Source organism: Hyla sarda, chromosome 1 (assembly GCF_029499605.1).
Source record: "Hyla sarda isolate aHylSar1 chromosome 1, aHylSar1.hap1, whole genome shotgun sequence".
Classification (NCBI taxonomy): Eukaryota; Metazoa; Chordata; class Amphibia; order Anura; family Hylidae; genus Hyla; species Hyla sarda.
The window spans coordinates 242,529,530-242,554,901 of NC_079189.1; the positions used below are offsets into that span (position 1 = coordinate 242,529,530).

The 25,372-nt window shown below is 43.1% G+C and overlaps 1 protein-coding gene across 3 annotated transcripts in view; it reads left to right on the forward strand.

Moving 5' to 3' along the window:
* The window catches only part of MFSD12 (major facilitator superfamily domain containing 12), a 153,888-nt gene that overhangs the window by 42,593 nt on the left and 85,923 nt on the right, over positions 1–25,372 (forward strand). For all 3 annotated transcript variants that reach the window (XM_056569647.1, XM_056569638.1, XM_056569631.1), the window contains exons 6-9: positions 677–769; positions 867–1,037; positions 5,301–5,395; positions 10,930–11,060. In XM_056569647.1, coding sequence (XP_056425622.1) covers positions 677–769; positions 867–1,037; positions 5,301–5,395; positions 10,930–11,060 — 490 coding nt within the window. The remainder of the gene's footprint in view (positions 1–676; positions 770–866; positions 1,038–5,300; positions 5,396–10,929; positions 11,061–25,372) is intronic.

A 25,372-nucleotide genomic window follows, 5' to 3' on the forward strand; every position in this document is an offset into this window, starting at 1 on the left:
TTTGTCTTGCTAGATCTTGCTTATGTTTTCACCTAATTTGAGTATAGTCCTCCTAGTTCCAAAAGCAAGGAGACAGAGCTGTCATTTCTTTGTAGCTGGCATGATGCAATCTTGATATGCAGACTGGTTATCCCTGTGAGCTGCAAACTTCTAATATGTGAAACTAGTAAAAAAAAATGTTTCAAAGGTTGAAATGGTTTGGACACACTTGCATTATATGCTAAAAAATTCAAATGTGATGGGAATCATTACTCTTTAAGTGGGGGGGTTCCCAACCAGTGTGCCTCTAGCTGCCTGGGAATGCTGGTAGTTATACTTCTCACACCAAGCTTGGCAGACACTGCTCCAGAGCATACAGCAACTAAATAAAGAGCTTGAATACATTTTTAACGAGAAACAAGAAGTCTGTTACTTTTTTAGCACCAGTTCATTAGACCCCCCCCCTTTTCTGGAGTACCCCCTTTAGTCATTGTGTATGAGGGTGTATGCAATTTTACAGTACTTGCCTTATTTATCACACAGAATAAGTGGCATACTTAAAGGGAAAATAGTCAGCCTGTTCACCCACACTAAACCCTAATATGGTGTCACTTTCCATATTGTAAACATAATCGAATATTTTATGAAGTTGACACTGAAGATTTCCTAATCATACTTCACTTTTTTTTTTTAATAGAATTACATTGCTACAATTCCACTGGTAATGTATGTTAGTGGATTTGTTTCTTCATTACTTATGAAGCCAATTAACAGATATATTGGGCGCAACGTAAGTTTTTGTCTACATCAGAAAATAGACTTTTATATATATATATATATTTTTTTTCTCAGTTTAGTTTACTAACCCCTATTTTTTTCGCCTCCAGATTACCTATTTTATAGGGCTTCTAGCTATTGCTGCTTTTTCTGCATGGGTAGCTCTAGATCCAGGACTTAGACAGGCAGTTTATGGAGCTGCTATTCTTTTGGGAGCTGGGTCAGCTACAATCTTGGTTACATCTCTTTCAATGACTGCTGATCTCATTGGACCCCACTCAGTAAGTACGGTTTATTAGTGTTCCTTTTTATTTCTACATTCCTCATGTGCAATTTACAGTCCGTTAGAGGGAAATGGTGAGCTGTAAAACTTGAATGTATATTTGAGTAACTTTTTTATTCATTAAGACACCATTAAAGAGTACCTATTATCCATTAAACTTTCCCTAATCCTCCTCCCCATCTTTCCCTGTCTCTAAGTCTATCCTAGCATTTATTTTATTTCTAAACCACCTAAAAATACCTTTTTATGTTAATCTTCGGTAGCTCAGATAGGAGCGTCTGAGAAGGGAGGAAGTGGGCAGGGCCCGGCAGGCGCAACGTCATCTGAAGCCTTGCCGGGCCGCTTCCGCCTTTCATGTATTCTTCTCTCTTGAAGAGCTGCGTTCAACGGACACTGGGCCAGCACGCACTGGCTCTCCTTGTCAGCGGGAGGAACCTGACGGCGCTGCTGGCTGGCAGAATCGGGAGCGCGCCTGGCAGGGATGTGCGCCTGGCGGGAGCTGCGCAGAGTAGGAGATTTTGGACAGGCCGGTGTGAGTCTGAAATCACCAAAAAAGGGACTCCTAGGGAGACCCATAGTGGCCAAAAGTTAAAACTCCCAAAAAATAGATGAATGAGAGAGAGATTAAAATATACAGAATTTTTTTGATGAGGTACTCTTTAATTCCAAGATACTGTACATTTTTATTGAGGGAGTTAGAGTACCTATCATAAACTAATCTGTCCCTGACTCATTCTGAAATAAACATAAACCTGAATTAAGGGAATCTACCAGCTCATATTTATGATATGAGCTGTAGACCTGGGTTGACAGGAGACTATGTGCAATGAAATCAAACATGCCCTCTGTGTAATTTCAATGGTATTCTGATAGCTTGGCCATGAGGAAAAAAAAAGGGAACACCTTTGCACTTTGCAGACAGTCGACCATGAACTCTCCAGTATTCTAGCATCAAGTTTGAAGGGTTTATACCACCATAAGGTGATTTTAGTACATACCTGGCAGACAGTAATGGACATGCTTAGGAAGGATCTGTGCTTGTCTTGGGGCTAAATGGCTGTGTTGTCAGATTACCATAATGCTGTGGCTAGCTTTTTGTGAACTGACTATTACATGTTGGAAATCCCTGTCAAACTACAAATCGGTAAAACAGTGTGAAGTCACTGTTCTCCCTCCCACACATCAGCCACCGCACCCATTGAAGCACAGGTTTGCTGCCTTCCATGCTTTGGTTACAAAACCCTGGTCTATTGATTACAGCAGAGTGCCTCCAGCTGTTGCAAAACTAAAATTCACTGCAGAATAATCTTTCCTACCCAGTGTTTGTTCCACCCATTGAAGCAGATAGGCTTCCTCTGAACACCTGACTAGTGATGTAATGTCTCGAACCGCACTGACTGCAACCTGGGACTACAGTCATTTTGTAAGCTGATAAACTAATATTGTGGCAAAAGTCACAAGTGATGCGTGACCACAATAACACACGTACAGACACTGAACTACACTAACTCTACAGCATCTGTAGCAAGATTATGTGGTGTATGCTAAACCCTGATGTAACAAAATAATCTTCTGCTGAGAGTGATTCATGCAACAGTACAGTGATCCCAAGCACAACAACAAATTTACAGCAGAATGGCTGTTTAGAAAGCAAAGAATCAAGGTGTCTAGAAAAACCCAAAGTCCTGATATGAAGAGTACACAGTTCTATGGTTTAACATGATTGTATTGTCCCCAGACTCAAGTGCCCTGGAAACAGGGCAAAGCTGTTGCAGTGCCACAGCACTGCTTGCATTCTAGCTCCACCATCTCTTCCTGTCCTGGATGATATGCAGGGTACGAACTATTTACAGCGGCACTTGTGGGATCAGTACTGTAAGCAGAGCCCTGTAGATCAAGGAATCAAGGCAGGGAAGGGACGTTAAAAGGTAGTAATGCTGAAGCACATGAACAGCTTGTCCCTGTTTCCTGGATATTTGCATCGAGGGAAAATACACTAATTTACATGATGATCTCAGAATACCATCACAAGTAATACAGGTTATGTTTTCATTGCATTGTCTCCTATCTGTATATGTCAGCAGCACACAAATATGGAGTATAGAAGATGTTCATATAGCAGGGTTATTTTGTCCTTGTGTAAGGTAAGGGGGCTTAGGTACACAGGCAGCTAATCTCCCTCCCAGCAACATTGTGCTCTGGACAAGTAGAGAGTCACCTAGTGGCAGCTTTCTTTTTAAAAATTTTATATATATATATATTTTTACCATAAGGAGTGCTATAGCAAACATTAGTTTTAATAAGTGCCCATTTAAAGGGGTACTCCGCCCCTAGACATATCCCCTATCCGTTGGATAGGGGATAAGATGTCAGATCGCTGGGGTCCCTCTTGGGATAAGATGTCTAGGGGCGGAGTACCCCTTTAAGTGCAGGAATGGATCTTTAGACTGTTACCAAATAGAAGCCAGATAAACCCTCATATCTCAAACTGGAGGACTGTGTGTGTGTGTGAGATCAGGGCACCCTAAGCTATTTATTTATTTGGGGGGGGGTTGGCCACACTTGCTCTTTAAGGGTGTTTTCGCACATATAGTATCTGCTGCAGATTTCACAATAAACTAAACTTAATGTTTGACAGATTCAAATCTACAGCACATGCTTTACTTGTGAATACACCCTTAGGGCACGGTCACATGAGGTGCATCCGCAGCGTATTTCACGCTGTGGATTCACTGCCAGCAGTCACCTAGGGACTGCAAAGAGTTCCTGGCTGCTGTGTACTCGTAGCAGCGGATTTCTACATTGAGAAACACACAGAGCTACCTGGGAGCTTGCTTTGCAGTCCCCTGACTACCAGCAGCGCATCAGCAGCATGAGAATGAGACCCTGCCCATAGGCTAGAAACATGCTACAGAAAATGACCCAAAAGGCAGATCTGCAAATAAGTGGAACCAGTGGAAGGGGAAATCTAATGGACAGGGTAAGGCTGGTTTTAAAAGTCCTAATTACCTCACTTAATTTCCTTTTACTACTCCATGTAAAAACCATGGCACAAAAAGCAATTTAATGCAGATTCAGGAATCCTTCTGGTTATTGACATCAAAGCATTATTGATGTCAATAACCGTGTAAATTCTGTAGTGTGAACCCACCCTAATACTTTCCTCTTCCAGCTGGATCCACTTCCTGCCTTTGAAGATATGCTGCAGATTTTGTACAGCAGAAAAATAAGCCAAAGTGTGGCCCTACCACTAGGGCTTATTCACACGAGCGGATTTACTTTTTAAACTTGAAGCGAATTTCCCGCTGAGAGTTTTTAAAAGGGGACATGCTCTCCGGGCTGTCCACAGCAGATTTTCGGCAACGGAGATTCATAAGAAAATACATATTTTCCTTTTTTTTTTTTTTTTTATCCAGAATTGCAAATTTTAAAACTTCAAATCCTCAATGGACTGTGTGTGACTACACCCTTAGGGTCTGTTCAACCATATTAAGAGCAGAATTGGGGCAGGCTCTTAGCAGATTTTACTCAATTGACATCAATTGGGCATGCTGCAAACTTACAGCAGCAAAATCCGCCTCGGAGAGCCCACCCTGATTCAAACTCTTCGGGGCAAAACTCTGGCAATTTAAACTTGCACGTCAGGGTATGTTCACATGTGCGTATTTTGCTGCAAATTTTCTACTACTGACTTTCTTAATTAAAGTCAATGGGTGGAAAAACTAGTATTAGAAAATCTTTACTTCTTCTACCTTTTTAAGGGTTTCTTTACATGTGTCTAGTCATTTAGTTTTACACTGAAATATGTGCAGGATACTTTTTACATGTGAATAGACTCTAAGGGTACGTACACATGTACAGGGTCTGCTGCATATTGTGTGCAGCTAACTTTGTTAAACATTGAAGTTAGCGGGTAGCAAAATCAGCTGCACAAATATGCATCAGACTCTCTACATGTGAACATACCCTTTGGGTACAGATTCCCTTTATATCCACATGCTGATGAACGCATGTCCGGAACCACGTACCCATGCATTTACCAATGCCAAATCTACGTTACCGGGATTATACACAACATTGCATGGCAATTGGTGAATGCATGGAGGTGTGGTTTCACCATTCATTCATTCAGTGGCATGTAGAAACTGCACAGATAATGTAAATGTCGGTTTTATGGTCCTGAAGGACTCATACTCCATAACTTTTTAATGTGTTAAGTTTTTTTAAAAATCTTAATACCGTGTAACTTCTGACTTTACAGCGCAGTGGAGCCTTTGTATATGGAGCAATGAGTTTTACTGACAAAGTGGCCAATGGTCTGGCTGTAGTACTAATTCAGTCTTTGCATCCATGCCAGTAAGTATTACCAATGGTTCCACTGAACAAATGGGTTAGCCCAAAGTGTACCGGTGGCTTAAAATAAAACCTGACATGTCAAAAGCTTCAGGGTCTGAGTGTTTTTAGATCACAACCAATTGTTGCACCTGACTGAGACATCCCATCAACTTACTTTTGTAGGTCTGTCTCATTTGGCCCATTATTCCCCAGCTAGTTTCTCGCAGTCTGAACAATCAGACCCCAAACAAACTATAATTTATTTTAAATTTTTTTTGTATCCTTTTACTGAAAAGGTTGTCAGATACAAAAAAAATGAAAATAACAAACATATAAATCACTGAGGTGCACAAATATTAAGGGACCCAGCAAGGTAGATAAATGGCAATATACAGTGGAAGTTGTAAGAACAAATAAATCCAGCAGAACAACCAGGCAACTGTCATATAGAAAGCAACAAATAAAGCCACAGCTAATGCTTTGATAACAGAACAGAAACCGGAGTCATAAACACTACAGGTAGAACAACATCTCCAAGTGGCGTACAAATTCACCTGCAGAGACACATAACAAAGAAACAGACACCATGGAGGACAAGCATCATGCAAAACTAGACAGAGGAGAAACATGGGGGTTCACAGGAGTTGCTGATCAAAAAAGCGATCCCACAATGCCCAAATAGAAGAGAATACCTTAAAGGGTACTACGATGGAAAACTTTTTTTTTTGGTAATAAACCGGTGCCATATTTGTAAATTTACCTCTATTAAATCTTAATCCTTGCAGTACTTATTAGGAGCTGTATATTAGAGGAAATTCTTTTCTTTTTGGTCTCAAAATGGAACTGAACTGCAATACCACACAATAATTAAAAAAAATTCTTCTTACCTTCCACTGCTCAAAATGTCATGCCACAGCTCAGCGAACTGTTGCCCACATCGATGTCCTGCATTGGTCAGTGATTGGCAATCTGTATTAAGCCCCATGAAGGAAGATGACCGGGGCTCAATACGTCAGACTGCTAAGCCAATTACTGGCCAAGATGGGACACCGTAGTGACACATTGACCACAGGAAACCCGGAAGAGCAGTGCATCGGGGAAAACTGAGGCATAGGGGAAGTGGAGGAGGTAAATTTAACAAAAAATAAATTAAACTTCTAATACTGGAGAATGGGACTTCATTACAAAGTACAACTGATCCCACATAAAACTATCCCTTTAGATAGGAAATTTATGGCTTTTTAAAAGGATAGAAGGAAAAATTTTATCCCAAAGAGGGAGATTTATTAAGACCTGTGCATAGGAAAACCTGTCTTTAAACTTTTTATATAATGTAGATACCATTATTTACAGCTATAGATTTATAATATACATTGGTAAAAAAATGTGTATATTTTTGTCCATACAGCTATTGTCCGAAGTCCAAATACAGGAAGCGTGGAAGGACAAGCAGGGCTCTGTCCTTGCTCCCAGCTCACTCATCAGGATTAGAGATGAGCAAAGTTACAGTACTTCGATTCTGCATGAACCTCGCGGCTCGGCAGTTGCTGACTTTAGCCTGCATAAATTAGTTCAGCTTTCAGGTGCTCTGGTGGGCTGGAAAAGGTGGATGCAGTCCTAGGAGAGTCTCCTAGGATTGTATCCACCTTTTCCAGCCCACCGGAGCACTTGAAAGCTGATCTAATTTATGCAGGCTAAAGTCAGCAACCGCCGAGCCGCGAGGTTCGTGATGAATCGAAGTACTGTAACTTTGCTCATCTCTAAGGGCGCATTCCACCACGTATTTGCAATACAGTTTCATATCAAGTTTTTGATGAAAAACTGATTCCTCAAACCGGCCAAAACTGTATCAAAATGTTTGTACAAATTTTAACCCTATACGGTTTGAAAAATTATGCCTAGTTGCATCTACGTATGCACATACGGTTCTGTACGGTTCCCATTGACTCCAATGTAAAAAAAAAAAAAATTTTAAGTATGCAGTTTTTCACCCGGACCAAAAACTGTGGTAGGGTACGGGGGAAAAAAAAGATGCATAGTTTGGCATACAGTTTTCAATGGAGTCAATGCATATGGTTTTGAATACTGTTCCATACGGTTTTCACATTGAAAAGGTATACGGGAACTGTATTGCAAAAACCGGGTGTGAATGCACCCTAATCAGGATGACTGACAAGCCAGGAGCCTACACAGAGCCCTGCTTGTCCTCCCCTCACTTCCTGTGTTTTGACTCCTTATAGAGACACCCGGGCAATAGCTGCAAGGACAGCATTTTTTCACCCAGAAATGTACATATTTTTTAAATCTATGTAGATTACATATACAGGGGCGGATTGACCAGCCGGTCCCATCGGGCGTTGTCCGAGGGCCCGTCCGGTTACAGGGCCTGCTGATGCCCCAGCGGAAAGCGCTGCCTTCTCCTATGTGTGGTACATGCACATACTGGAGAAGGTGTCACATCTGTGACTAACACAGAGGAGACGTAACCTCACCCCCACGCAGCGCAGGTGCCGATGATGCCTCTCATCTGTGCCTGCATTGTGGAGGACGGAAGACGCGGGCCCCTGCGCACCGGAGGAGAAGATCGCTGCGTGGGACATCAGGTGAGGATAATTTTTTCCAACCTAGGAAGGGGGAGGGGTAAAAACTTTGCTGCCTTCACCTACTGTGGGGGGGAATCCTGCTGCCTACACCTAATGTGAGGGACTGTCTATGTTCCTGCCTAGCTAATATGGGGACAAACTACCAAACTAATAGAGGAGGGCTACCTGCATAGGGTGTTTTCATAGTGCACTTCCCAAAACTAGACTGGATTTGCCACTGTGTGGAGGGGGTGCTGGCTACCTACTTGATTAACTCCCTGGCTACCTAAGTTTGTACCTGGATGCCTAACTACACTGCTCAAAAAAAATAAAGGGAACCCGAAGATAACACATCCTAGATCTGAAGGAATGAATTGTATGTAATACTTTCGTCTTTACATAGTTGAATGTGCGGACAACAAAATCACTCAAAAATTATCAATGGAAATCAAATTTATCAATCCATGGAGGTCTGGATATGGAGTTACACAAAATCAAAGTGGAAAACCACACTACAGACTGATCCAACTTTGATGTAATGTCCTTTTTAAAACAAGTCAAAATGAGGCTCAGTAGTGTGTATGGCCTCCACGTGCCCGTATGACCTCCCTACAATGCCTGGGCATGCTCCTAATGAGGTGGCGGGGATGTCCTCTCAGACATGGACTAAAGCATCCGCCAACTCCTGGACAGTCTGTGATACGTGGCGTTGGTGGATGGCGCAAGACATGATGTGCTCAGTTGGATTCAGGTCTGGGGAACGGGTGGGCTAGTCCATAGCATCAATGCCTTCCTCTTGCAGGAACTGCTGACACACTCCAGCCACATGAGGTCTTGTATTGTCTTGCATTAGGAGGAACCCAGGGCCAACCACACCAGCATATGGTCTCACAAGGGGTCTGAGAATCTCATCTCAGTACCTAATGGCAGTTAGGCTACCTCTGGCAAGCACATGGAGGGCTGTGCGGCCCCCCAAAGAAATGCCACCCCACACCGTTACTGACCCGCCACCAAAAACCAGTCATGCTGGAGGATGTTGCAGGCAGCAGAACTTTCTCCACCGCATCTTCAGACTGTCAGGTTTGTCACATATGCTCAGTGTGAACCTGCTTTCATCTGAAGTGCACAGGGCGCCAGTGGCAAATTTGCCAATCTTGGTGTTCTCCATGCATGGTGTTGGGCTTTAAGCACAACCCCAACCTGTGGACGTCTGGCTTTAATACTACCCTTATGGAATCTGTTTCTGAGCGTTTGAGTGGACACATGCACGTTTGTGGCCTGCTAGAGGTCATTTTGCAGGGCTCTGGCAGTGCTCCTCCTTGCACAAAGGCGGAGGTAGCAGTCCTGCTGCAGGGTTGTTGCCCTCCTACTAGTTTTCTGATGTACTGGCCTTTCTCCTGGTAGCGCCTCCATGCACTGGGCACTACGCTGACGGATACAGTAAACCTTCTTGCCACAGCTCTCATTGATGTGCCATCCTGGATGAGCTGCACTACCTGAGCCACTTGTGTGGGTTGTAGACCCCGTCTCAGGCTACCACTAGAGTTAAAGCACTGCCAGCATTCAAAAGTGACCAAAACATCAGCCAGGAAGCATAGGAACTGAGAAGTGGTCTGTGGTCACAATCTGCGGAACCACTCCTTTATTGGGGATGTCTTGCTAATTGACAATCAAGTTCACATTTCAAATGGAACAAACGGGGAAATTATAGGCAATCAGTGTTGCTTCCTGAGTGGACAGTGTGATTTCACAGAAGTGATTTGACTTACATTGTTTTATCTTGGTGTTCCCTTTTTTTTTTTTTTATATATTTGAGCAGTGTATGTACATACCTGACCTTCATACATGCCTGCCTATCTAGCTAGCAACCTACCTGTCTGGCTTCCTGATCTACCTACCTAGTTAACTATTTAACTGGCTACCTACCTGCCCTTTTTCTGTGCAGGACACCAAGAAGGGCATAATTACAGTTTGTGGGCTTATAGATGGAAAGATTGTGTAGAGGAGGGGGTACTGGGAAAAAAAGTTTAATGTTTTGTCCTGCAGATGTGAAGAGATGGACATGGCAGTCTGATCTGGATGGAGAAGAAAAGGAAAAAGGACTCTGCTGATCAGAAAATATGTCATTGTGAGTCCCTAGATGTAACTGTAATCACTTTTATATGGAATACAGATCTCTGTATAGCTGGTATCTACCACTATATGGGCACTGTATATAATCACTTAGACCAGTTTACTATATAGGATCTGTATACTATATATGTATAGTGGTTTTAGTCAGTACAGTATGGCGGTATTATCCAGTTATGTGGTTATATATCCACTCCTTTTTGTATACTGGTATTATTGGTCATGGAAATTATTTTACCTATCTTAATGTTTCTCATGTATACAATTTGGTTGTATATAGCCCCTGTACATATATTAATCTACATTATATCAAAAGTTTTTGTTAATGACAGGTACACTTTAAGGGCACAGATATTTAATTTTTTTTGCACTCGTTTTTTTTCCTCCTCACCCTCTAATAGCCATGACTCTCCCTACAGACCAATATAAAGGCTTGTTTTTTGCACTTTGTAATGACCTCAATCATTTTACCACAAAAATTGCAGTGAAACCAAAAAATATGTGGGGAAAATTGAAGAGGAAAAAATCTATTTGGTAACAATGACATTGGCCCTGATTTTATTATTGTAAAGCTGACCTGCTTTGTCTGGTTGTGCGCCAAAAAGTGTCTGCACCAGAATTAAAGGTATTGGTACATCCCTAGTTTATTTAATGCAACATTGTGCTGCTTTTTATATTACAGTAAAAAAGTGACTTATTACAGAGACTGAACTTGGAACTAGGACTTGCTTATAAACTTTTTTTTTTTTTTTGCCTTTTTAATATTATATATATATTATTATTATAATATTTTTTTTTTTCCTTTTTTAATATTTATATATATATTTTTTTTCCCCCCCTTAGCACTCAGCACTGTTGTCCAGAGTGTACTTCATTTTATCACTGGGTGATGGTGACCATAACCGGCGCTGTGGCTCTAGTGGCTGCTTTATCATTGAGCTCCATTATGATCTGGCCAATAAATGTGCGATTTTGTAAGTACATATTTTCTTCTCCTGTTTGACATTTGTATGTAGCATTATGCCAAATCTAGCATTTTAGAACACTTTTAATGTAAGCCTAGATGATTTTGGTTACTAGGGATGACTTGGTCTAATATAGTTGTTATTCACTACACTGCCTTTATTTATTTATTTTTGACACCCTGGCATTATCAAGGCCGATGTTGCTTAGATTTGTTTGTGCTGATGCTTTTCATTGCCTTTACATGTGTATTTAGTACTAAGGAGCTACTATTTGCTGCTTCAATACTTTGTACGCTAAGGTCTTATAAACACCTTTTACTGCTTGGCAACACAAGGAGGGTATGAAATGTGAGTCAGAAAATGCAGCAGAAACAGACCACAAATATATTTCCCTGTCCCTTGGTGGCACATGGTCCGAGCCATCTACCATCTTGCTGAAGTGCCTAACCTGGGTGTTTATAACAGTGCCTGCCCTGTTACTGTTGGCAGCGATGTTCTCTCTGATTTGGCTTGGCACTCAATTATCCCTATTTAAAAAAAAAAAAAAAAAAAATCTTATCAAAACTCAGCCTGCCAATAGTTATCCAGAACTATTAGTATTACAGGGGTTGTCCCATAAAAGGCAACTTTTGCAGGGGTCCTGGCAGGTAGGACCCCGCCCCCCCCCCCCCCCCCCCCCCATTCCCACAATTAGACACTTATCTCCTTTCCACAGGATAGGGAATGATTTGTCTTTCACTGGGCAACCTTTAAGAATAGGGGGTTGCGTGCTAGCTTAAAAGTGAAGCTAAATTTGTGTTCTGCTGTATTTTCTGTATCGTTTTTTGTATTGTGCTTTAAAAGCTGAAACTGTTTTTGTAATGTGGTGGTCTTATTGTGCTCAGCTACTCCCTCTCATATATGTGCATTGTAAATTTTTATTTATTTTAAGTAGATAGGCCACATATATTTATCATGAGATTTCCAGGGAAATAAAACTAGCAACTCTACATTGTGCCATTGCACTCGGGGTGTAAGTCAAGCTGGTCTGGGTGGTAGGAGGGCACAGTGAGGTGACTAGAAGCCACCTTGGATCCACTTCTGGCTTTGGCTGCTCAGATAACAACATTTCTTGGAAAACCACCAATGCAGTTTGTGAAACACCCAAAAACCGGTCATTCTAAAAGTACATACTGTACTCTATAATTACCCTCTGGAAGCTGGATACTCAAAGGATAGTGTATGTGTCTAACTGCTGGAACCCCTTCGATCTCCTCCTGCTCTGCATCACGGCTCTCTACATGAATGGTGCTGTGTCGACCCCAGCACGATGCAGTGGTAGACACTTCCCACTTCATCTTCTTATTCTTACTCGACATTCTTTCAAAAAGTAAAAACGCTGCATTTACATGCATCAGTTACATCCCCCCCCCCCCCCCCCAAAAAAAGTGTAAAAAATACCCTACAGGCAATTTTTTTTTTGAGGCATGAATCATGCTAGTGAGAGGGACAAGGAAGACCCCACACTCCTTTCTTTCTCCCCATCCCCCTGTGATCCAGTGATGATGAATCCCCTAGAAGGTGGCCATGCCAGTAGAGATCCCTCTTACAGGTGCCATGCCTGGACTCCTCAATTTCCAGATAAGCCACTGATTCCTGGGTTTGTGTGCTGCCCATGAATATAAATTTACCCCACAGGCCTCACTCAAAGTGTTTTTTTTTTTTTTTCTTGTCTACAGTGTGGACTTTCGCATACAAGTTTGTCAATTTTGATATGGCTCAGTGTGGCCCAGTAGCCAAACAGCAGCAAATGCACCCAAGATGAAGGCATTTTGGGGCCTACACCACTCCATCCTTAGCAGGAAAATTGTGTGAAAACTGTTGGATAAGTTACCACCGCTGTAACTTTTATACCAGGCTCCCTTTTTTATTTTTTTATTTCAGCAATTGACATCAGTTATATCAAGACAAAAACATACAATAAAAGACAGTTCCAATACCAATATCACACTCCCTACTCTCCCCTCTCCCCCCCCCCCCCCATTTTCTAAGGATACATATTTTTGTTATACCTAACAACTTGTTAGTTAATTGTTTATGCTTACATTGACTAAAGCCCAATCCCAATATTGCAGTTCTGGCATTATATTCTAATTTAACCCCCAGCCTTTGCTCTATTTTATTATAAATTTCTGTCCATACCATCTGTATTCTCAGGCAGTCCCAAACCATATGAATAAGGTCAGCTTCTCCGCTTTTGCATTTTGGGCAGTCTGCCACAGTCCTTTTGCCTATACTATGTAGAAATTTTGGGGTGTACGGGAGTCTCTGTATTAGTTTAATCAGTGAAATTTTATGATTTCGATTTATTGAGCTAAGGTTAATGTTATAAAAGACCTCTTCCCAGTCTTTTTTTACTAATAGGATCAATTTCCAAAGCCCATTTATCTTTTCTTTGTTCCACCACAGTTTAATACCGATTTTTACCAATCCTCTGTATATCTTCCCAAGAATTTTTTTGGAGTCCCTTTGAAAATTAAAAATGGAAGTCCATCAATACATGTGATTCTGTATCCCACCAAGGATTGTTCCTATCTTTTTCCCATGCCTTACATACCTGAATATATTCCCCCAAATTTTTTTTTCTTAATCTTATAATTCTCCACCAGTGTCTCCCACTCAATTAGTGAATTATTTATAACTAAATTCCTCGGTGTACTAATGCCATATCTTTCCCGATTCACATAACCTCGTAACTTGTATAATTCTGGGAAATTCACATTTCCCCATATCTTAGTGTAAATTAAACTTCCCCTTATCCTCAATATTTTCCTCATACTTTCCCAGGTTTTATTAAATAATCTAATGTGTTTTCTACTGTGATCTACACCTTTTTTAAACTACCATTTTCAACTAATTCAAATATACTCACCCCCGTGAGTTCCTCCATATTGAAGAATTTTTTTTTAAACTTCTACTTCTTTACCCATAAACTCTATTTGTGCAGCTATCGAATACCATTTTAACATTGGGATATCCATTCCTCCTTCCTTTATAGATGGACTTAACATTTCTGATTTCATATGGGTGTGTTTTCGTCCCCATACCAGGTCGTTAATTTCTTTTTGTAATTTCTTGAAAAATGTATCGTTAATCCAAATTGGGGCAGCTCTAATTATATGTAGACATATTTATGGACATTTATCAACGGGTTTAGTCAGGTTTTCTTTACTATAATTGTCGCAAAATTGTCGCAACTGCGACTACACAATTTTTCGTGCGACATTTTGACTGGAAAGCGAGAAAAGCAAGTTTTCCTAAAATTTACTATGTAGTAATAATTTTAAAATGGACTACGAGTAGTCAGGTATTTATTAACTGCGACAGTCGCAACTGCGCAAAAAAAAGTCGCAACAGCGTTAAAAATTGACTAAATTTACTCCAGCTCAAACATGGAGCAGAAAAAGCTACTACCAAAGTAAAAAAGGAAAAATTGCTTACGTGAAAGAAAATTATCAACAGGCTGAAACCAGTTGATAAATACGTCGCACATAAGCAAAAAAAGTAAGGAAAAAATTACTAAAAAAAAGAATACATAAGCAAACATTGATAAATGTCCCTCATTGGGAGCAGAATCATTTTTGTAAGTAATATCCTATCTGCCATATTAACGGGTAATTTATTCCAAACTGTAACTTTATCTCTAATTTAATTTTTTAAGGGAATTAGGTTTAAGTGTGTATAGTCTGCGATATTACTAGAAATTTTAACCCCCAGATACTCAATATTTCCACTCTTTTGTACAGTGGGAATTCCTGCTATGTTTACCTGGCTCCCCTCTTCTAATAACAGTAATTCAGACTTACCCTTATTTATCCTAAATCCCGAAAACCGCCCAAATTCTTCTCAGATTAATCGCCTCCAACATTTTTTATTTTTTTTTTCCCCCCCCGGATCTTTTATGAATAACAGAATATCATCTGCATATATTTTTTCATCCTTCCCTTTTATACCAAAACCTTCAAAGGTGTCCAGATCCTCTCTCCTGCTGCGGTGTGAACTGGCGTCTGACGTCACTTCCGCCAGCAGTGCTGCTTTATACAGCGCGGCGCGCCACGCCCCCCATGATGCGGAGGGGAGGCGTGCGTGTCAGTAGGTAAACAAATGCACGCGCTGTCAATGATACTTAGCAGATGCTAGTACGGTGACGGTTTAAAGATATCGGCATTAGTTGTGACACAATGGTGAGTATTATAGACTATAGACTCTTACACAGAGAACCGGACAACCTTATGCTTATGAGTCTTATAGAATTGATGGAGTTACGATACTCACATAAATTCCTCAAGTCAGGATCAGGAATACACTATTCCCGGTCCAATCTAAGTATACAGAATAAGTGAAAGATTCGCTGATTGGTCAGGGGTATGATCCCGACCAGGCAGGGAAGTGGCGCTAAATAGAGATAAAACAGACATCCAGAGGGTCCTCAATATCCACCAACTCCAAGACAGGTGTATATAGTGCAAATATGTAGTGCATGCAACATGGCAATAGCTTATGACAGGGAGGAAGGAGTTCCCTAATATGCAAGAGGAAGGGATGTGACATGGCCCTAGGGAGCCTACTCTATCCCTAATTGACCCTATTATGGGGACCTATTGCCTAGGCGGGGTGGCCGCCCTAAAAAGGGCAGTCCCGCACAGGAACCTCCTAAGCAGGACCTGTTATGCCCTGTCATAAGGTGGAGGTGATGATAGCTCCTAGCCAACCGACTAAAGTCGTCCTTGACTACCTATATGATCACCCCGAGTATTATTGCCAGGTCGCATTATAAAAAACATGAAAATTGCAGCTGCTCATTTAGACCCCTAGGTGCAACGGAGTCTAAGAGATAGATCCATCTACACTCTTTTTGTAGGAGCCTATCTATATTGCCCCTTCTATCTGATGGTATTACTCTCTCTATCCCCACAAATTTGATTTCATTCATTGCCCCCTCCATGTACTGTGTTAATGTGTACTGCTACTGACGTGTCCCGCGTGTTGCGTATATCGCCTATATGTTCTAAGACTCTCTTTTTGAAGGGACGGGTGGTCTTACCTATGTAAAGCAGAGGGCAAGTACATACTGCTACAAAGATTATATAGGGAGTGGAGCAATTGATGAATTGTTTGACCTTGTGGGGGGGGGGATGATGGAACTACTGATGTTTTCAGAATGTGTTGGCAAGCGCGGCAATGTCTGCACTGAAAGCATCCCTGTGGGGTTTGATGTTTCCCCAACCATGGTTGTCCCTGTGGGTTGCAGTTTTGCAGATGACTATGGACCAATAGGTCGCCCAGACTTTTTCCTCGTCTGTACGTTATCTCTGGTTTAATTCCCACTATGTCTCCCACCTCAGGAGACTGTTAGTTGATGTGTTTTTTTTCTGTGGATGGTACTTTGTAGAGTGTAGTCGGAGTCAATAAATATCTTGATGTCCAGAAACGCAAGTTCTTTTGTCTGTGTTTCATAAGTAAAAAACTGTCCTAGATTATTTTTATTAAGGGCTTCAACCAGGTGGCCAAATTCTTCTGCTGTACCTTTCCACAGAACGAAAACATAATCTATAAATCTAAGCCACATCATGGCAGATTCACAGAACTGTTCCCGCTCGTCATGGAACAGGGTGGTTGCTTCCCACCAGACCAGGGTAAGGTTTGCGTAACTGGGGGCACAGGGGCTCCCCATCGCGGTTCCCCTGAGCTGGTGGTAGAAGCGTCCCTGAAAAAGAAAGTAGTTCCTAGTTAGAGTGAATTGAAGTAGCTGAATGACCAACTGGTTGTGCTCCTGATATGGAGAACCTCGTGTGCTTAGATAGTATTCTACGGCCCGCAGACCTATCGTATGGTGCCTCGACATCAAGACTAGCCAAGATGGTGGTCTCATTTACCACTATGCCTTCAATTCTTTTTAACAGGTCCATGGTGTCCCTGAGGTATGACGGAAGGCTAAAGACAAATTGGCGTAGTATTTTGTCGAGGTAGCGCCCAACGTTCTGCGTCAGACTCCCCACTCCAGACACTGTGGGTCGACCCTTGAGTGAAATTAGGCCTTTATGGATTTTGGGGAGCGCGTAGAACGTTGGGATCGTTGGTGTAGTAGGGTACAAAAAATCAAACTCTTTTCAATCAGTTTTTTTATGTAAAGCAGTATTGAGGATTTCTATAAGTTCCTTGCAGTAAGGCAGTGTGGGATCAGAGGGAACAATCTCATAGGTATCTCGATCATCAAGCAATCTCTTTACCATTTGTATGTACTTGGGTTTGTCCATAAGAACAATATTGCCCCCTTTATCCGATGCTTTGATGACCAGATGATCGATTTTTTTTGTATATCAAACAAAGCCCGTTTTTCTGAGTGTGATAGGTTATCCCTGTGTCCCGTATTGGTGGGCATTTCCCTTAGATCCCTCTGCACCAACTGCAAGAAGACATCAATACAAGAAGTATCAGAGACCGGTGGAAAAGCTTTACTTTTGCGTCTAAGTTCCGTAAAAGGTCCTTCACCCTCTGTCTGTTCGCCCTCATCCAGGAGTCCAGTCAATTGTCTGGCTACTACTAGTTCCTCTTCGGTCAAGCCATGATCCAGGCAAGTTCTCCTGTCCTTAAGTTTAAAAAACTTATGCCATTTTAATTTGCGGACAAAGAGATGGAGATCCTTGGTCCACTCGAATGGATCATGGCTGACCGAGGGAACAAATGACAGGCCCTTTAGAAGGACCTTAGTCTGGAGTTCCGTTAGGGTGATACTAGACAGATTAATCACCTGAGTCTGTTTGGAGGTTCCTAGTGGCGATATTTAATCATGCCTGTAAGAATTTTTTATTCAGTTTCCCTGTTTCTGCATAGGATTTTTGGTCCCTAAAAAAGATTGTGTTGGGCTTTTTCCATAACCATTTTCTGATATACTTCCTGTATTTCCACCAATTTTTCCCAGTTTTCCCTTAGGACTACTCCCATATTCAAACTCCATTTTTTTTAATCTTTTCTATTAATTCAGACTTTTAATTTAAATTTTTTTTTTTAATCTAGCAAGGTTTCTGCAAAGTATTCCCCTAAGATATCCTGATTGTTTGGAATACCCTAAAATGCTATCTACAGACCCTTTATTAATTTCCCAAAAAGTCACAATCTCCTTTTACTCCTATTACCACTTCATCTATAATCAGCCAGTGTGGATTAATATACATACTCCTCCCAGTTCTTTAATTTTTTTCCTTTATTATACAAAGAGCATACTATCATAGCGTGATCGGACAGGCATCTAGGCTCATATGTTATTTCTCTAATTTCCCCCATTGCATCCTCATTCGCCAGTACATAATCTATTCTTGATGCTGTTTTGTGTGTTGCATTAAAGCTTGAATATACTTTCTCCTGCGGCTGTAATCATCGCCACGCATCCTGCCAGCCTATCTCTTGGCACCATTTTTTTAAGTGCTGTTTCTCTGTTTGAAGTTTCCTTTCCCTGCCAATCCAATTCCCTATCCATCACTCCATTTAAATCTCCCAATATATAAAGGTAAAACTTGTCAAGATCTTTAATAAACTTAATTTCTCAAAGACTTCAGCTACGAATGGTGGGGGGATATACACAAATGCCAGAACTGTTTTCCTTCCTTCCCAGACAGTTTGTAGAAAAACATATCTCCCTCTTTCATCAATGGCAGTCCTTACTACCTGAATATCAATCCCCTTATGTATAACTACCGAGACCCCGGAGGAGTAGTTGGAGAATGTAGAATGAAATGTCTCCTTTGCCCATTTTCTAGTGAGCAAACCCACCGTGTCCTTTGTGAGATGGGTCTCGGTTATACCGACAATTGCCGGAAGATAGTTGTTCAGCCTATCAAATACTGCCACCCGTTTTCGCCTATCCTTAATCCCCCATACATTCCACATTATTAACCTGTTTTCTTTCCTGCCAGACATTTATTCTTTACATTCTTACATTCTAGTACACGTCTTCCCCAAAAAGGAGGCTGCCAAGGCGCATGGAAAGAAGAGCTTATCCCCTCTCCCACCCCCTCTACCCATCCCAACTCCCCTACTCCACTTCCCTTCTTGACAGCATAATTTATATGAATCTCTCCACTTCACTGACTCCCTATCCGCTCTGCCCCCCCCCCCCCCCCACCACCACCGCCAGCCACAAATCAGAAACGATAACCCACTAAATTAAAACCATGACCTTCCAGCCACTTAACAGCCTCGGCATTAGTCAAAGAAAATTGTGCTGCCCTCATACATTATTCTCATTCTTGCCAGGAACAGCAACGAGAATTTGATACCTGCTTGGTGCAGTTTCTTTTTTACCCCCGGAGAAGGCCATCCTTCTCTGCTGGGTAATTCTAGAAAAATCTGGGTACAAATAAACATTCGCATTCCCCACCACAATTGCGCCCCTATCTCTGGAGAGATAGAGAAGTCTATCCCTATCCCGTGACGATAACATTTTAATCAGCAGTGTTCTTGGAGGCGCCCCCGGGGAGGGCTTTTTAGTAGGAACTCTGTGTGCCCGTTCTACATGAAAGAGCGCAGAGAGCTCCTCAGTTCCAAAATTATCTTTAAGCCATCTTTCGATATATAGCACTGGTTTGTCAGTCGCTTCCCCTTCTGGAAGTCCCACAATACGAAGATTATTACGACGTGACCGATCTTCTAGGTCAATTATTCTTTCCTTTTAACTCTTTATCTTCCATCATGGCCTCCCGTTCTTTCTTAATTTTACTTATCTCCTTTTCTATTCGCGGGACCGCTTTCTCAATCGGTTTCACTCTGTCTTTAATTTTATTAGTGTCCTCTTTGATCGTAATAATGTCCATACTCATTGAACCAAATTTTTCTGAGGATTCTTCTAGTGCTTTATTGCACCTATCCACACCAGACATAATTGACCCCCACACCTGTGGGTATAGACTAGGGGTGTGAATCGCCAAGAATTTGGCGATTCGATTCGAATCGCGGTACCAGTGTGGCGATTCGATATATCGCGATACCGTCTAGGTGACGATACATCGCGATATATCGCCCACCTGGGAGCATTCATAGATCCCAATAGACGCCGCTGTCAGCTTTGACAGCGGCGATCTAGTACTCCGGTGCTCACTTTTCTCATGTTATCCCGTGCGGGCTGCAAAATAAAATAAAACGCACTTTATCTTACCTGCCAACGAGCCCGCGGAGCTCCGGTACACTCCGGTACAGGTGTTGGGTCCCCGGGCTGTATTCTTCTTACTTCCTGTTAGTCCGGCACGTCACATGGAGCTTCAGCCTATCACCAGCGGAGGCGGGACATCGCTGCGGCTGGTGATAGGCTGAAGCTCCATGTGACGTGCCGGACTAACAGGAAGTAAGAAGAATACAGCCCGGGGACCGAACACCTGTACCGGAGCTCCGCGGGCTCGTTGGCAGGTAAGAAAAGTGCGTTTTATTAAAAATTCCACATCCCTAAAAGAATCGATTCAAAAATATTTTGAATCGATTCTGTATCGGCAAATGAAAAATCGCGATTATCGCGAGAATCGATTTTTTTTCTTACATCCCTAGTATAGACCCTCTCTCTCTGTCTCCTCCAGGCCCTCTTCCACTTGCAGCACCGTGAATCATGAGCCATGGCTTTGTTCTGATTCATGTATTGTTTTTGTGTCCTTGTTTTAATTGACTCTAAAGGGGATTTAAGGTACTTATCCATCTTGGCACCATGAGCTGTCTCTACTCCACCCCTGCAAGATCTCCTAGGGTTTAATTTTGGTGGCATACTTTTAGCACTGCAGATAGCCAGTCTCTTGTCGTATCAAAGAGAATTCTGCTGTGGTGCTTTTGCATATGTTGCCCGCTTACTTTGTTTTTCTGACAGGAAGAGATTTATATGTCTTTTTGTTCCGCTGGCAAAAATAGTGGTTCTGCTCCCAGGCCTGCTCCCCGCAGTCAATCCACCGGACCATGAAGTCACCGCTGCCGCCGCTTGGCCTGACCGTCACGGCCGTGGCGTATTCCGGGCTCTGCGCCACGTGATCTGCACCAAGCGGCCTCGCTCTCGACTCCGCAGTCTGCACTCTGCACGCCCTGTGAACCGCTCTGAGAAAGCAGCACAACACGGAGCGGGATCCCTGGACTGAACTGCGACACTCCCCATCTCCCAGCCTCCAAGCCGCAGCCCGGCCGAGGCGCGACAGGCCCCGGACGTCCACAGCGCACGCCGCAGCAGAGTAAGGCAGATGTCCATCCTTTACTGGCGGGGGTGGGAAGGGCGAGGGCAGGGGAGCCACCCAAACAGTGAGGCCATCCAGGTACCGGGGGGCCAGCCGGGACTCGAGCGGTCAGGAGTTGACGACGCTGCATCCGGTCGTCACGTGCCCCGGGGGGGGGGGGGTTCTGCCTCCCCTTCTTTAAAGCGTACCTGTCAGATCCTACACACAAAAAATTGTTACTCAGTACCTTATCCTGACCATGTACATCTATTTTATGCCTCGATCACCTATATTATAAAAATACCTTTTTCATTAGCTATGTGTTAGAAATCCTCCTCAGGTGGAAGGCGATTTGTGTGTTTGCTCATGCAGCCTTGTCCAGGAGTAGTCTCTGGTCCATGACTCATGGACATGCCTGATGCTGCTGAAGGACTGGCTAGTGTCCCAGTTGTTATGGGGACCCCCGAGTGGTGGAATCTTTAGGAGCAGTTTTCTGACCTTTTAAACTGCTGCCAGAAAGTTAGACTTTTAAATTACTTCTATTAATAATTCTTATTCTAGTACTTATCAACTGCTGTATACTACAGAGGAAATTCTTTTCTTTTGGGATTTTTCTGTCAAACAGTGCTCTCTAATGACACCTCTGTCCATGTCAGGAACTGTCTAGAGCAGCATATGTTTGCTATGGGGATTTTCTCCTGCTCTGGAAGTTCCTGATATGGACAGAGGTGTCAGCAGAGAGCACTGTGGTTGTAACAGAAAATAAATCCAAAAAGAGAATTTTCCTCTGTAGTATACAGCAACTAAGTAATGGAAGGATGAAGATTGTTTAATACACTGTTAACACACTGTTAAAAATAAATAAAGGGAACACGAAGATAACACATCCTAGGTCTGAATGAATGAGCTTATCGTATGAAATACTTTTGTCTTTACATAGTTGAATGGGCTGACGACAAAATCACACACAAATTATCAATGGAAATCAAATTTATCAACCCTAAAGGTGTGCATAGGGAGTCACACTCAAAATCAAAGTGGAAAACCACAATACAGGCTGATCCAACTTTGATGTAATGTCCTTTAAAACAAGTCAAAATGAGGCTCAGTAGTATGTGTGTGTGTGGCCTCCACGTGCCCATGTGACCTCCCTACAATGCCTGGGCATTCTCCTGATGAGGTGGTGGATGGTCTCCTGAGGGATGTCCTGCCAGAGCTGGACTATAGCATCCGCCAACTCTTGGACAGTCTGTGGTGCAATGTGGCATTGGTGGATGGAGCGAGACATGATGTCCCAGATGTGCTCAATCTGATTCAGGCCTGGGGAATGGGCTGGCCAGTCCATAGCATCAATGCCTTCCTCTTGCAGGAACTGCTGACACACTCCAGCCACATGAGGACTAGCATTGTCTTGCATTAGGAGGAACCCAGGGCCAACCGCACCAGCATATGGTCTCACAAGGGGTCTGAGGATCTCATCTCGGTACCGAATGGCAGTCAGGCTACCTCTGGCAAGCACATGGAGGGCTGTGCGCCCCCCCCCCCAAAGAAATGCCACCCCACACAATTACTGACCAACCGCCAAACCGGTCATGCTGGAGGATGTTGCAGGCAGCAGATTGTTCTCCACTGCGTCTCCAGGCTGTCACGTGCTCAGTGTGAACCTGATTTCATCTGTGAAGAGCACAGGGCACCAGTGGAGAATTTGCCGAACGTCCTGCATGGTGTTGGGCTGTAAGCACAACCCCCACCTGTGGATGTCGGGCCCTCCTACCAACCTCATGGAGTCGGTTTCTGACTGAGTGGACACATGCACATTTGTGGCCTGCTGGAGGTCATTATGCAGGGCTCTGGCAGTGCTCCTCCTTGCACAAAGGTGGAGATAGCGGTCCTGCTGCTGGGTTGTTGCCCTCCTACTAGTTTTCTGATGTACTGGCCTTTCTCCTGGTAGCGCCTCCATGCTCTGGGCACTACGATGACAGACACAGCAAACCTTCTTGCCACAGCTCACATTGATGTGCCGTCCTGGATGAGCTGCACTACCTGAGCCACTTATGTAAGTTATAGACTCTGTCTCATGCTACCACTAGAGTTAAAGCACTGCCAGCATTCAAAAGTGACCAAAACATCAGCCAGGAAGCATAGGAACTGAGAAGTGGTCTGTGGTCACCACCTGCAGAACCACTCCTTTTATTGGGGGTGTCTTGCTAATTGCCTATAATTTCCACCTGTTTGACAATCAATTTCACATGCTGTTATGCAAATGGAACGATCAGTGTTGCTTCCTGAGTGGACAGTGTGATTTCACAGAAGTGTTATTGACTTGGAGTTACGTTGTATTGTTTGTTTCCTTTTATTTTTTTGAGCAGTGTATTTTACCAGTGAAATGTCCATTCTGATTGGTCATTTCTTCCAGCCATTGGCACTTATCACAGATCTGGAGGTCTATATAGCATTTTATGATAAGTATGGTTTCAGTTTTCTAGAAAAGTTTTTTATTTTGTATTTTACCCTCCTCGTTTGCGCTCTGTTGTTGGGCGCTTTCCAGTTTGGTAATGGGACATCACACTCCCGGTTGTCCAGTCAGCGGCCACAGTGGTGACTTGCCTCCGCCACTGAGCAGATGCATGACATCACTTTATCACTTTGTAGGTAGAAGACAGTTGCGCTGAATAGTAAATAGAGTAGAATCATGCAGCTCTAAAACATTCCACACAAAACCCAGACCTCTTCTCTGAAGTGTGGGTGGTGGGGGGGGGGGGTTGTATTACCAGATTGTTTAAAAAGAACATAAGATTGCAGGTTTATATACATAGACAATTGCAAGACATAGTGTTTACACAATGATTGAAAAATCTTCTTGCCAATGAGAAGCTTAGAGGGGTTGTGACTGGGATAAAGTTCAAGCTTTAACAGTATCTATGTAGGGACTGTAATAAAGGTTGTAAGTAGATGATGCCTCTTGACTGCACCTTTTTTTTTAAAATCATGCATTTAAAAAAAAAAAAAAGTACCCCTTTTAATGCTAAACAGGGTATGGAAGGCTGCACTTGGGCATATTAGTACCTAACCGAATCATCTTTATTCATGAATATCTGTACATAAATACATAGAGGATTTGGGGGGGTGTTGCCACCGTGCTATTGCTGTCGAACATTTTTGCTTTATAGGAATTAGAACTTACACGTTAATGGATGCTAAAAACGGATGCATTATTTTAAAAATAAAATTCTGGTGTACGCCATAGCATAGTTAAAATTTTCTGCCTGTAAAAATGTAACTAGTGAACTGTAACGAAAGGCGCAAAATGTAGACAAACGCAGTGTGAAGCCATCCTAAAATATGTAGAACATATATGGGAAAAACGTTTGGAGCTATTATCACAGTAGGTGGGTATGGATTAGGGATCGACCGATTATCGGTATGGCCGAGTCCACCCACCGCACCGCGTCGCACCCCCCACTGCAGTGCTGGGCGGTATACTGATATGGATTTTTGCCCATACCGCTATACCGGTCGGGCGCCTCCCCCACCCTCAGAGTCACAAAAAAAAAATTAAACTTACCCGTAATGGGGGTGGTCCGGGCCATCCATCCTTCCTGTAGTGTCCGGCGGTATTCCAGGTGGAGGGTGAACCGGCGGTCATCTTCTCCACTCCTGGCAGGCTCCGGCCTAGTACGCCACATAGACGCCGTGACGTCAGGTGCGTCGCTGCGCACGGGTGTCACTGCGCAGCGGCGTCTATGGGTTTTCTCTCCCCCCCCCCCGAGAAGGACAGCCTGGACCGGTTCACCCTCCACCCGGAATGCCGCTGTACACTACAGGAAGGATGGATGGCCCGGACCACCCCCATTACGGGTAAGTTTAATTTTTTTTTAGTGACTCGGAGTGTGGGGGAGGCGCCCGACCGGTATAGCGGTATGGGCAAAAATCCATATCGGTATACCGCCCAGCACTGCGGTGGGGGGTGCGACGCGGTGCGGTGGGTGGGGGGACTCTGTCGCGGTGGTCAGCGCCGATATTCCCATCTCTTCTGAAGTTCACCTTACACCTCTCCGCCATCTCTGGGAAGGCTGCAGACCAAGATCATCATATCAAACGCAC